The following is a 13,731-nucleotide window of genomic DNA, read 5'->3' as shown; positions in this document are numbered from 1 at the left end:
GACAGCGAGAAAGAGAATATAGAGACAAATAGAGGGTTTGTGGGAAAGGATGCATGGGACGTATTACAGCAGTGAGACCGACCAGCTCCCATGGCCACGAGCAGGGAAACATTACTTGCTATTATTCTATATTGCACATTGTCCTACCGCAAGAAATGACTCATATTTCAGGCTCTGCATTCAAAAACACAATAAAAAAATCAACAGAAAAACAGGGTACATCTTTGTAGTGGCTTTCGCTTGAGGCTTCCGGAGACAAAGAATATGCAGCGGCACACTTTCTCAAGCCAAACTCAATTGGATCTTACAACAACAAAAACAAAAATCTCAGACTTTCTGCGATTGTCAAACGAGGTCATCGCCATCTTCCCTTTTCTCTCTGCATTAGTACTCGTACCGATGACGCGTGACAGGACTGATGTGCGTTACCTGATGTCCACAGAGCTGAGGGCCACCACGTGGATCCCCAGGGGCCCTCCTTCGTTGCTCACCTCCACCGGCTTCAGCATCGCACTGCGGTGATGGAGCGGCACCACGGGTGGAGGTGGGTGGTGAGCAGCAGGAGGGGTGGGGGGGGGGGGGGGGCGACAACAAAGACAGGGGAGAGGGGTGGACAGGGGTGAGATTGCATGAATGCATGAGAAAACATATTAAGTATTAGAGGGGGAGGCGTACACGGGCATCGATGGGGGAGATGAGGGGGGGTCAATGTTCCAGGGTGACCCCACAACATAAGGGACCAAATTGTTTGGGTCTATGTTAGAGCTTCCCCCCTCCATCCAGTCCTGTTCGGGTTCCATTTTAACACCGTCATCCATTATAGCAGTCAGGCTTGCTGACCCCCCGGGGGTCGATGAAGGGCCCCCGAACTGAGGCTCCAATTAAGTGATTAAGATCAGAACGTGACAGTTAAGGAGGAGGGATTAATTGAAAGATGTGTGCGGAGGGAGGGGACTCATTTGTTTAGATTACAGATGTGACCGGGCAAAGGGAGACGGGTGGAGATCAAAACGGAGGTGTGTGTGTGTGTGTGTGTGTGTGTGTGCGTGTGTATGTTTCCTCTTTAGAGCTATATATGATGACATTTCTTACTGTGTGTGATTCTATGGGTAGGTACATGCATTTGTGTGTGTGTGTTTGTGTAATTGAAGGCAAAGGTTTCTCATTTGGGATAAACATAATGCCATCTCTAAGTATGTATGTGTGTGTGTGTGTGTGTGTGTGTGTGTGTGTGTGTGTGTGTGTGTGTGTGTGTGTGTGTGTGTGTGTGTGTGTAATTGTGTGTTCAAGCCTGCGCACATACGTGTGTGCCTGTGTATCTGTTAACGCAGTACCTCAAAGGCCTCACAGTGTAACCTAGTGGATATCTAATTTGCATCCCCTGACTGGGTGAAGACTTGGCGCTCAGTGACATCAGTTGGCTGACAGTTGGAGAGCTGTCCGGGCGACTCACTCTAAACCCAACATGGCGGCATGTTCCAGCGACGAGTCTGCCCTTCCCACCGGCTCTATCCGTCCATTCCTCCCCTCGTCCTTCCTCATGTGCTCCACTTCCCTTTCCTCATCCTCTTCCTGTAGAGAAAGGGAGAGAAAGAAGAACAATGAAAGAAAGAATGGCAGAAATGAGGAACAAAATACAATCTTTTAATATTAGCGTTGGAGAGACAGTGGGGATGACTGAACAACATCCATGTCAGGATCATCTCTTCGGCTCTCCGTCTTTATTTTGCATCTATCTCAAATGACTTTCAATCCAATCCCCTTCCGGGCAGAGCAATGGCCGCCGCGATTTGACACCCGACGGGGCTTTAGGCAACAGAAAGACTCAGGACAGAGGCAGTAGCTCTCAATGGCCAGCAGCCCAGCCGTGACATCCCTAGCCCCAGGCATACCTTGACCGCCGCCACCCCCCCTCAGCCATCCCAGGGCCCACCACATGTCCACCACCCTGTCACAATCGATCGCTTGTGGTCTATCCGTAGGGGCTGGCGTGGGCCCCGGCCGGTCTGAGGGGTGATACGATTGGAGGACATTAGGGTTTAATCAGCCGCCAAGCCCGGGGGCTGGTTGGAAGGCAGCGGCCTTGATCATCATGCCAACGGACCCCTCAAACTCAAAAAGCACATTTGGACGAGAGCCAACGGAATCTCTCTCTCCCTCTCTCTCTCTTTTCTCTGCTGGGATTCATGTGTGCTTGCATATTATGACCCTCGACCAATCTTTGTGTCGCGCTTTGTGCAGCGTACAATGGAGGCGTTTTCCCACAGTAGATTTGTCTGATAGTCAACATCTGGTGAAGTCATCATTGTGAATTGTCATCTCTTGCAGTTGCACAAAAGTTGAGCCAAAAAATGTCGGGGCAGCTGAGGATCAGTCTTTTAGGGAGGCCAAGTCATGGTTGACCTTACACTTACAATGTAAAAAGCACTTTGCTTCTTTTGCTTTTTTTAGGGTCAGCCACACGATGCTAGACAGCAAATTGCTTAGAGTGTGTGCCATTGCGTGTTTGTGCGTGGGCCACACCATGTATCGCTGATACACTTCAGCCCCTCAAATACGAAATAACAGTCGGCTGCAAGGCTTTATTTTGCATCCGACACTTCAGCTATTACCATGCCAACCAACCTCACTCCTCACCTTCGTTCCCCTTCATCCCTGCTGTTCCCTCCTTCTCTGTGAAATGTCAAGAGCAACCAAATATATCTACCGACTCAAATGCATTCATTTGTCTCTGAAATTCAGGGGTGCCATGTCAAGCTTGTGTTGAGCTTAACCCCAGAGCCTACCCCCCCTATCTGCATTCATGAGGAGAGATGGGGAGGGGATGTTGAACGACTTCATCTTCAATTGGGAATGCTGATGACTTCCAGTGGTGGGAGGGGCCCATTCCATGGGTTAAACCCCGCCCAAACCCAACCCTGTCTCATCCGTCTCACCCCAGACATGCATCATCCCCTCAACAAGAGCAGCGCTACTATAAATAGCCACATCCATCAACTGTCAGACACTTCAGGCTCAACCCCCCTGCCCCCGCCCCCCCCCCCCGTCTGCTTTTAATTGAACTTATGCATGGGGGGGAATGAAATAGAAAGCCTGTTTTGTGTGTGTGTGTGTGTGTGTGTGTGTGTGTGTGTGTGTGTGTGTGTGTATTCTCTCAGGGTTACCTCCTTATATACAGCCCACCTCCCATTTTCCTCCTAGATAGGTAGCTTCACTTCACGCAGTACGTAAGTCTCCAAGGGAGGGGTGCTGACGTCCCGAGGGAGACTGTAAACAAAGACAACCTCCCGGGAGAGGCAGCCCTGCCGCAGCCCGCTCTTGTGAAGCCTATGGCTTTGTGTCCGCCTCATGAATAAACACAGGAGAATAAACAACAATCCAATCAGTGTCAATTGACACTGGGGTTTGCGAGTGACGCCGCGATGCGTGGCGCAAGACGCGCCGACGTGTGTAATTGAAAGCAAATGCAGGTGTTTGATCCGTTCATTAACCAATAAGCAGGTCGTGTGGGTCAGGCGCGTGTCTGTTAACTGTGTAGTGCGCGCTTGTGCGTGTTTGTCTTAATTTGTCACTGTAGAAGACAAACCAAACATGCAAGATAAGCTAGGTAAGCCTGTGCTGCTACAACACTAGCTCACTGATTCCTGTTTGGCCTCCTGAAACTATCGTAAAGAATTGTTCTCAAATCTGGACAACTTTGACTGTTTAGTTGCCACAGTGGTTGTATGCAGTCATAGAGAAGGTGGCATAATTGTGATTGGCCAAAGAAGGGACTTTTCTTTGCAACTATCCACAAATTGAATATTTCAAAAAGGAGCCGCAATCACATTTTTTTTACATGATAAACAAAGAAAACCGTATGGGGAAATGACAGACAGAACCTCTAACCACCCATTTGCAAGAGAAGACACAAACACAGTATGCATGCAGAACGGTGACCCGTAATGTGGTAATTATGCGGACAGAAGCCTCCTCGCCATGGTGACCAAATTGGCTTGATTGGTGTTTCTGCTCTCTGCCAAGGGTGGAAGAAGCGAAAGGCCAAGCGTCTCGTCTCTTCTTTTCTATATGCTGCCTGCATGCCCTCCCCCTGTTGCCTCTCCTGGCTGTGGCCCTACCGAGTCTTTAAATACACACGCGCACACACACACACACACACACACACACACACACACACACACACACACACACACACACACTAACACACACACACACACACACACACACACACACACACACACTAAAACACAGGCTTTCTATTTCATTCCCCGCTCTCGTGAAAGCCTTGACAACCCATTGATCCTCATGGCTCTCCTTCCAGTCTCTCCATCATTCAGACTCTTCTTCTCTTGCTCTTTTCTCTTGTTATTCACCTCCCCCCGCCCCGCCCTCTCCTCCTCTCAGTGCTTTTAGCACTCTGTTGCTCCCTTGGAAACCGGTGAAGTGGCGGAAGCCACACATTCACTTTCATACACTCTTTTCTTTTTCTCACCCTCCATTTATATTTCTCTTCATCTGAATTGTTTTTAGTTTGTCCTCATCTATTCCCGTCCATGGAAGGCCCATGTAGGTTCAGAACCTCTAGGTATTAATGGACAGGTAGGAAGCCGTTTCCAGGGGCAACCACAGCACGACACCGCCAACCATAGTGCGATGCAGTTCTAACGACCGTACCTCGTTTGGTCGTCAAACAGCAGAGCGATGGGAATACAAAGGGTGTGCTCTTGCGTTTCAATGTCCTGTGTATCGATGTTAGTCTTGGTCACTAAGTGCCAATGTTAAGGAAGTGTAAGTGTTGAGTGATTGCAAGTGTTAGGTGAGTGGAAGTGAAGGACCGGCTAGATGAAGATAGCGGGTAAAGAAGGGTGGGTGGTGGGAGGTGGGTGGTGAGGGGGAGGGGGGGAGAGTGGGAGGGGGGGAGAGGGGGTTGGTAGTGGTAGATAGTGCTAGGCCACGCTTGGAGAGACCTGTAAAGTGCAGAGTCTTGTTTCTCTCAGAGCCGATGGTGGGGGAGGGGGGCTGGGTTGGGGGGGGGGATGATGCTGAGGACAAGGGGGAAAGAGAGAAGTGAAATGGGAGGGGGGAGTGACAGAGAGACCAGCTCAGAGAGAGAGACTTACATGAATGACACATGAAGGTACGACTATATTTATCACATTGATCCATTCCCTCTCTCTCTCTCTCTCTCTCTCTCTCTCTCTCAAACACACACACACACACACACACACACACACACACACACACACACACACACACACACACACACACACACACACACATATTCATACCACATAAATATACATACTGGTGTTCGCTGAGGAGCTGTCAGTCTTCATCATTCATCAGTGTCCTTACGGACATCTACTGTCTGTCCGTGTGTGTGTGCATGTGTGCACGTGTGTTTGTATCCACGTGCGTGCATGCGTGTGGCCGTAAGATTGTATGTGCATATGTGTTTGTGTGTGTATATGCGTGAGTGTGTGAATGTCTATGTGTTCGTCACAAATTAATATCAGGGATTGGACGTAGCTGTGTTTGAAATACATATGAGGGAGTGGAGACAGTCTGAGTTTTTGTGTGCCTGTGTGCACGATTGTGTGTGTGTTTGTGGCTTTGTGTGTGCTTGAGTGTGTGTGCATGTCTGTGTGTGCGTTGCAAATGAATATTAGCGATTGGAAAGGGTGTCTCTACGTGGGTGTGTTTGAAATAAATATGAGGGATTGGAGACAGTCTCTGAGTTTGTGTGTGTGCGTGTAAGCGTGTCGCACCATTAGCCTTTGGCGAATACCAGTCAACAGAAGGAAGGGTGAAGGAACCCCCTCCCCCCACGCCCCCCCCCCCGTGTCCCTTGTGTCACAGTCGAGGTCTTAACAAGGACAAGTTCAAAGGTCATGGAGGTTGTGTTGGCGGGTGGGTGGTGCATTTTTCGCCCAGACCCCCACCCTTCCCCGCCCCTCCTTTTCACAGCACCTCAGCAGAGGCAGGGACCACATCTGTGTGACAGCTTAATGCATAGTGCATGCCTCCCTGTCAGAGCGTGTCACCCACATCCTCCACAAAGAGCGCTGTGTGTGCCGAGCGAAACAATGGGGGCCCTAAGAGCAGGATACGGCAGGGGCCAAAAATGGCCGATCTAAAACGAAAACACTGCGCAAAACACAAAAGGAAACCGGCAATTTAGCTGGGGGCATTTTTACAAAAATGCCTGTTGAAATATTTACAAAAGGCTGCGCGGCCCGCCCAACCTTCCCTTAGCAGTCTAGCTCGTATGAGGCGGTGTTTGTGCACGTCAACCTACGCCCCTTATGGAAACGCCAAACGGGCCAAGGGTAACACAAGGCCCCTTCTTTCCTCCGAGACGCTAATGTAGGTGTTAGGGAAACACCGGAGACCCAGATGACTTTCCACTTTCGTTGTCGAAATCAAGGCGCAATAATTGTAGCGTCCATTAGTGGGAGTCAACACGTTTAGTCTAGACATGGCCGTACAGACGGAGGTGGGAATTGCCTTTTGTACTTGAACTGGAATCCAACAGTCCAACACTTCAGTCTGGAATTCAGGGTCAAAGCCACTTTCTAAGCTTCGAGATCCATGGTCCACAACAACCAAATGTACCGTTTTCCAACTCTATTTCAGATAACTTTTGTTGTGTTGAAATCTAAAGCTCTTAAAACATTAAGAGTATGTTATCTGCTCTTTTATAGATTTTTTTACCCAGTTAGATTTAAAGCCATGAGCAAAACATTGCCTGTGGACATTTTTTTTTTCGGATGACCTGTGAAAGCATATATAGGGTCAAACTTGGCAAAACACTGATTCATTCTTTTGAGTCACAAAAGACCCTCTATCAGTGATATTCTACTCCTCTGGCCCAACTGGCCCAACTGCCATTTCAACCGAATTAGGCTTGAACATGGCCGCCATGATTCGATTGGGCATGGCTGTCGGGGCATGACCTCCACAAGCAATGCCCCTTACTCCTTGTACTGGTTTCTAACCCAAACCCTTTGTTTGCCCCCCGCCCCACCGAGACGTATGCATTAAGTCAGCCCGTACTTCAACCTAACTGTGAGTTATGAGACACTTATTTACATTTATGTGAGATGGGGGGCACAGGGAAAAAGGCTGAGCGCGGGGTTAACCAAGTTAGTGGATAATGAGTGGGTCATAATGACCTGGCTTACGTCACAATCCCGCCCCCTCAAAACCCCTTTTACCCCCCAAATGACACTATTAATGGCACGTTTTGGTTTGAGACACTGGAGCAATTTGGCAATGATACTCTGTTTAGATGGCCACACAAAGGGGAAGACCACTGCCTGCTTGCCCCTCCCGAAAACAGACAGCATGGGTCTAGCATCTAAAATGTTACATAGCTCATAGGTGATTTGGTCAGCCTGGTATCCATTATCCACTTTGCGCCTAACGGCAAATGCGGTCAGAATAATATTTTTCTCCATTTTTTCAGTGTTAATTTTATTTTCTTGAATGAGTTCAAGGAAAACAATTTACCTTTAGAAATAGGACAAAAGTCCTCACTGGATTTTTCTTTCAAAATAATTTTCCATCGTCAGCAAATACATTTGAATAGAAAAAAATGATCTTCTTTAAAATCAACAAGGAGTATGAAAGGTTCACAATAGAGGAGAAACATTAACAAAAACGTTGGAATATATTTTTTCCAGCAATTTCGGCATTGGCCCTTGTGTTAGAAAATAATATTTATAGGCCATTCATCGACTTTCTACTAGTACACACAATAGATCCTGAATGTGTCAAAGTGACCACAAAGAAAAGCTAGTTGAGCTTCAGCTGCTAAGGTTATGTTCAGCTTCACAATCAGACGTGTTTGGCTTGTTAGTCATCTGCACTTTAAATTTCTACACATGAACAATAAAGATTGAATTCCATCTGTGATATCAACCTTTTGTCCTTCTGTCTCTCACTTTGGTGTGGCACGTCTCTGTTGCAGGTGTGAGTGAGAGAGAGAGAAAATTGTGTGAAAGAGGAGGTGAGACATGATAAATGGGTTGGGTGCAGCCAGTTCAAAGGCGAGTTATACCGTGCGCTATTCCTATTTGCTGGAGCAAAATCATACTTGCAAGGTGCAACTTTCCCAAAGAGTTGAATTCCTACTTATTTTTTGTTATGTTGCAAAACTATTAATAATAATACTGCAAACATATTGAATATAAAATCTCTAAGTCTTTGAAGAAGAAAATTGGGGCGAGAAAGAAGACGAAGCGGATGAAGAACGCAATCCGCTAATACATTGCACCTGCACTCGGATTTCACAAGCGCGCCAGGGAGTTGGCAGAGTCCCCCTGCAGCGCTGCGATAACAGAACGGTCAATATAGTGAAGCCTTGGGAGGCCCACATATAACCCCTCCTCCCCACCTCTGTTAATCAACAAAGATGCTCAGCCTCTGAGTCTGTCCCTTTTCCCCACGTTTCAGGACGAGTCTAATGGCTCATAAAAGTTGGAGGTTATGACGTGGATTTACTTGAAGCCCAATTTGGTAAACAAACAGGTTCCTTAATGCTGTTAAGTTAATTAGATCAGGGACGTGGCCGAGGCTGCGTTTCTCTCTGAGAGGACGCTGGGGGACAGGAGAGTGTGCAGACTGACATTTAGAAACGGAAAGAAAAAAAAAACAGATGGAAATGTCACTCTTTCTCTCTCTCTTTCACAGCCTCACACACCGACGCTGCCCTCTTAATTTTCTCATTATTTTCTTTCTTTCCGCCCGTCAGCTCAAACACTGATGTGTGTGTGTGTGTGTGTGTGTGTGTGTGTGTGTGTGTGTGTGTGTGTGTGTGTGCGAGGGGGGATACATCAGCTCCCAGTGCCTGTTTCATATCAGGGCTGAGCTGATCTATCAATGACACAGCTGCCTTTCGTCTGCCCACTGTATCGTTAAATTGCACTTTAATTAAATTACGGCCGGCTAATTATGAGGGCCTAAATCAATCAGCTGGTCAATAGCAGAAGCCCAAAGTGGACGGAGAGTCCAGACCAGGACTTTATCCAAACCCCCCACCCCTAACCCATCAATAACGGGTCCAACGAGGGAGGCCGTGGCCCCGGGAGGAAGGAGGAGGTTCAACGGGTTGGGGACCATGACAGAATCCAGTTAGCCAGCAGTGATACCCCCACTGAGACCCATCCACAGCGCTGGGCACACTGCGCACATCTAGGGATAACATTGTTAAGGAATGTCTCACAGAGACATCGAGATAGAGCAGCTCAAGCAGCATTACGTTAGCATTTGCTAACTTCAAAGTAGCCTCAGGAAATTGTATTAGAAAGAGGATGTAAAGAGAGACTTGGCGGAAGCTTTGAGAGCACCTGGCTGGGTTTAGATGTGGAGGATCCTGGCGGATGATCTGGGGGCTTGGTGGTGTTTTTGGGGGCTGGGAGTGAAGGTTTTGGGGGTAAAGGTGGGTGGAGTTGAGGGAATGGTTGCTGGGAGTAGAGGTTTTGAGTTGAGGGTGGAGGTTTAGCTCGATGGGGTTGTGGTGGCTGCAGGTGGAGGTTTTGTCAGCTGCAGTTGTGCATTTACCTGGGTAGTGGGGTTGAGGGATTGGTTAGTGGAGGTGGAGATTTTTGGGGGTGAGGATGGAGGTTCAGCTGGGTGCGGTTGAGGTTTTGGTGGTTGGAGGAGGAGGTTTTTGGGGTTGGGGGTGGAGGTTTAGCTGGGTGGGGTTGAGGTTTTGGTGGATGGAGGTGTGGGTTTTGGTGGTGCCTCATTTGGCTTTGAAAGGTGGTGGTATGGGTTTGACGGTTTACTGGGTGTGGGTTTTGGTGGGCGGGGGTCTGGGTCTTGCTGGGTAGGGGGTTTGCAGGTGGGGTTTTCAAGGATGTGGGTGCTTCGTGGCAGCCCTCGATCCTGGGTCTTTAACCATGCGTTACAAGAGCACCCATGGAACTTTCAACATATTAATCATCGTTTTGAGCTTATTAAGTGGGAGGACAGTCTGCTTTCCATGGCTCCCAACGTTCAATCCATCTTTCAAACTGTGAAGGTCACTGAGCGAGCGTTAAACACCCCTCCCTGCCAAAATTATAGCCTGCATATCAATGAGAGGGAGCGGTATCGTAAATTCAAATTGTAAATTAGCCTTTTGATATTTTTACATTACTGTTGGGAGTTCTCAGTGGCTTCTCTGGAAAATGAAAGAGGGAGAATCTCATTCTCTTTGAGCAGCAAAAGAGAAATACCGTCTCTCTCTCTCTTGATGCAGGTTGTGGCTAGAATACAAACTTTGACTGCAGGAAGAGGAATGAAATAGTAAATTATCTTTTACCTCTACAAAGTTATTTGCTAATCAATTTCAAAGCAGTCATTATATATTTCTCAGACATAATCTGATTGCCTTTGCTTGATTTGACAAAGCAAACCAAACAGTTGTTTGTTATACTATAGTGATGTTTCATATTGTTACTTTTTACAATTAAGACGACAAAAAATAAAAAACCTTGCACTTATTTCTAACCTTTAGGTGTCATCAGAATCCACAAATGTGCAGATACGTCTTCCACAGAGAAAAAAACATTGTACAGTTCTAGAGAGGGTGGAAAGGGGGCTTGGGGGGAGCAGGGTTCAGGTGGGGGCAGGGGTACGGTGGACTGGGCATAGACCAGCAATGACTGCATTTTAGTTGGTCATTAAGGGGAGATGAGATTCAGACCAGAGGGTTGGGCTGGCGCTGCTCCTCGTCCCTTATACCCAGGGTTAACTGAAGAAGACGCAGAGGGTTGGTTGGGTGTGTGTGTGTGTGTGTGTGTGTGTGTGTGTGTGTGTGTGTGTGTGTGTGTGTGTGTGTGTGTGTGTGCGCTTGCAGCCCAGAGTGCAACCAGGATTAGACAAAGAGACGATAATGCGATCAAAGGCCTGTTATGTAAAAAAAAAAACTGAGATGATGTATATTTTTTAACTCAAAGATATGATAAGCAGGCCTGGTGTGATTTCACGTCTCATCCAAGGTCTGAAGAATAGATCAAAGATTATCAAAGGTGTAATGAGAACAAGACAGATGGATCGCTTCTAAACTGTGAGATAGGCAGACAACACATCAGTGTGACTGATGTGTCTCACACACAGGCACACACTCACGCACAGGCATTAACACACACACACACACACACACATACACACACACACACACACACACACACACACACACAAACACACACAAACTCAAGCACATGCATTAACACACAAACACACACACACATACACACACACACACACACACACACAGACATATATGCACGACAGGGAAAGAGACATTCACACACGTGTAGATATTTAGCGTGGGGACAGTGTTAGTCACATGCACACACAAATGCCTTCATGCCACATTATGTACAATGGCCAACCTAACATATGCACCCACATAGTGTGCACCCAACCCTATACATACACCCACACGCCAATCGTTCCCTTCCCACACACACACACACTGACAGAGTGGTGTCCTGCTATATACATCAATGTCTTTGCAGTTATTTCCATCATAATAACACTCAAGTAAATACCCCGGTGCCATCTCTCCACACACACACACACAAGATCCACTCCACTGTTATCTAAATGGTAAGAGCATCCAGCATGGATCCGGTACCTTGGAAATAGTGTGGTGGGTAACACCATTGTTCCTTTGTGATAGGACCCTCCAGGGGTGCTATTCAACCCCCCCCCCCCCACACACACACACACACACACACACACACACACACACACACACACACACACACACACACACACACACACACACACACACACACACACACACACACACACACACACACACACATACACCTAGACCGAGCAGGGGGAGAAGATAAAGAATATACCGGTTGGAAAGGGGACCCAACCACATTCAATAGCGTTACTCTTGGCGTGAATGAGACCATTACAGCTCTTTGGGCCATTCCATAGTCAATGTCTGCCCAAGTCGCCGCGGGGGCGCTAGCACTTTGCAGCAGGATTGTATGCATTTGAAAGGGTCACCTTTGAATAGACAGCACACTTAGAGATGGGCGTTATGGCATGTGGTATTAGCCCACCGCTTCCTGGTCGGCTTGAGGCCGGGCACTGTGGCTAACATCTGGCTGGTGGAGGAAGACATTGAGCAAGGTCGAGTATTGTCATTCAGTGAGAACATATGTAGCAAAAATATGTATATATTTAGCAGGTTATTAAAACATGTACAATAATGATAAGCATTACATGCTTCTACCTCTACAAATGTTTTTCCTTGTTTTCTTCTATTAGACATAAGCAAGCTAATTAGAGAGTATGACAATTTACAAAAATAAAAAAACATCAATGCATCTTGGGCTTAGAGGAATCGGGGTGCATATTTCCAGGAATCAGAAAAGTGCTGGGTACCATTAAGTCAAACCCCCCACCCACCATTTCTGACGTTTTCCCTCCCTTCAAAGCGTGGACGTCCCCAAACAGGTCTAAAAGTTAAAAGCTGACCTCACTGTTTTACAGCTGCACCCAGCTGTGACCACTTCTGTTTGACGAGCCATGCAAATATAATGGAGGGGGGGGGTCACCATTGGCAGAGATGGGGGTGCACTCTTGGCCTGCCCCCCCCTTCAGATATTTACATTCGACCGGGGCCCTATTATACCTTTCTGACTACAACTTAAAAGCATTGGGCGACCTAATGGTGCCAATAAACCATAAGTAGAGCCCATTTTGGGCCGCCGCTGGTTCTGCTAGAGTGGACTCATTTGGGGTTCTCCCCGGAGAGTGGGACAGTGCAAGTGAGAGAGAGAGAGCGAGAGAGTGATAGTAATGAAATAAATAGCACTGAATTGCTTACCCACTGAGGGGGAAGCAAATACTGTATGTCACAGGAAGTCAATCTTGGGCTTCTGTGGTGAGCAGGATGAACCAAAGAAGAGCCTACTTTCGTCTGATTGCCGTTGCAGCCATAAAAGCGTCGGAAATAGGTCTTATTTTTTATTTGTTTGCTACTTGATTATTCCTCTCCTTATCAACCCACCTATTCTGCACATTTAGTCACAATCTCTTCCCCCTCGCTGCGTTTGATTGCCTAATTACAATTCAGGTGTTGACAAGCGATAGCCATGAGATAAAATCAGTGACACACTGGAACGGCGTTGAATCCACAAACACGCACACACGCACGCACGCACGCACACACACACACACACACAGCTGCTTGTCTTGATGCCCAGAGATGTGTTAAATGTGTGTCCAGACTGTGTCTGGAGGCTTGTTTGGGGCATAGCTAATTCCTCTCAGCGTGTCGGCAGGACAAAACGTGCTCGAGCAACATGCATGTGCATTTACAAAAAAAACAACAGTCGAACCGGTGAAAGCTCTGCAGCGACCACCACCACCACTACCACCGTCATGCTTTGTAAAGTAAAGGTGATTCTATTGCAGCCACGAATGTGACGCAAACACGGAAGCGTCTTTTACCCAGTGAAAAACGGCGGTTCAATTAGAGTCTGGTTCTGTCCCGGTTCTCTGCCACGCGCACTCACCACAGACGCCACCGGTTGCCACCCTGCAGGGAATCCTTTCTCCCAATTCCCAGAAGTCATTACTGTCTTGGTCTAAGGTGCCCCTGCTCCCTGTGATTTGTGGGTAATGAGCTGGCACCCCCTGCCCATGTTCAATTATTCTCATTGGGAAAGTGATTTCTCACTCGGCAGAGCGAATCGGGGAGGGCACGCGCTG

The 13,731-nt window shown here is 47.6% G+C and overlaps 1 protein-coding gene across 4 annotated transcripts in view; it reads right to left on the bottom strand.

Moving 5' to 3' along the window:
* The window catches only part of pard3aa (par-3 family cell polarity regulator alpha, a), a 353,818-nt gene that overhangs the window by 181,145 nt on the left and 158,942 nt on the right, over positions 1-13,731 (bottom strand). For all 4 annotated transcript variants that reach the window (XM_079755248.1, XM_079755251.1, XM_079755250.1 and 1 more), the window contains exons 6-7: positions 1,454-1,572; positions 430-513 (exon numbers count right to left, since the gene is read on the bottom strand). In XM_079755248.1, coding sequence (XP_079611374.1) covers positions 430-513; positions 1,454-1,572 — 203 coding nt within the window. The remainder of the gene's footprint in view (positions 1-429; positions 514-1,453; positions 1,573-13,731) is intronic.

The sequence above is a fragment of the Pollachius pollachius genome (assembly GCF_949987615.1).
Source record: "Pollachius pollachius genome assembly, chromosome: 17".
Classification (NCBI taxonomy): domain Eukaryota; kingdom Metazoa; phylum Chordata; class Actinopteri; order Gadiformes; family Gadidae; genus Pollachius; species Pollachius pollachius.
This window is presented reverse-complemented; position numbering and strand designations above follow the sequence as displayed.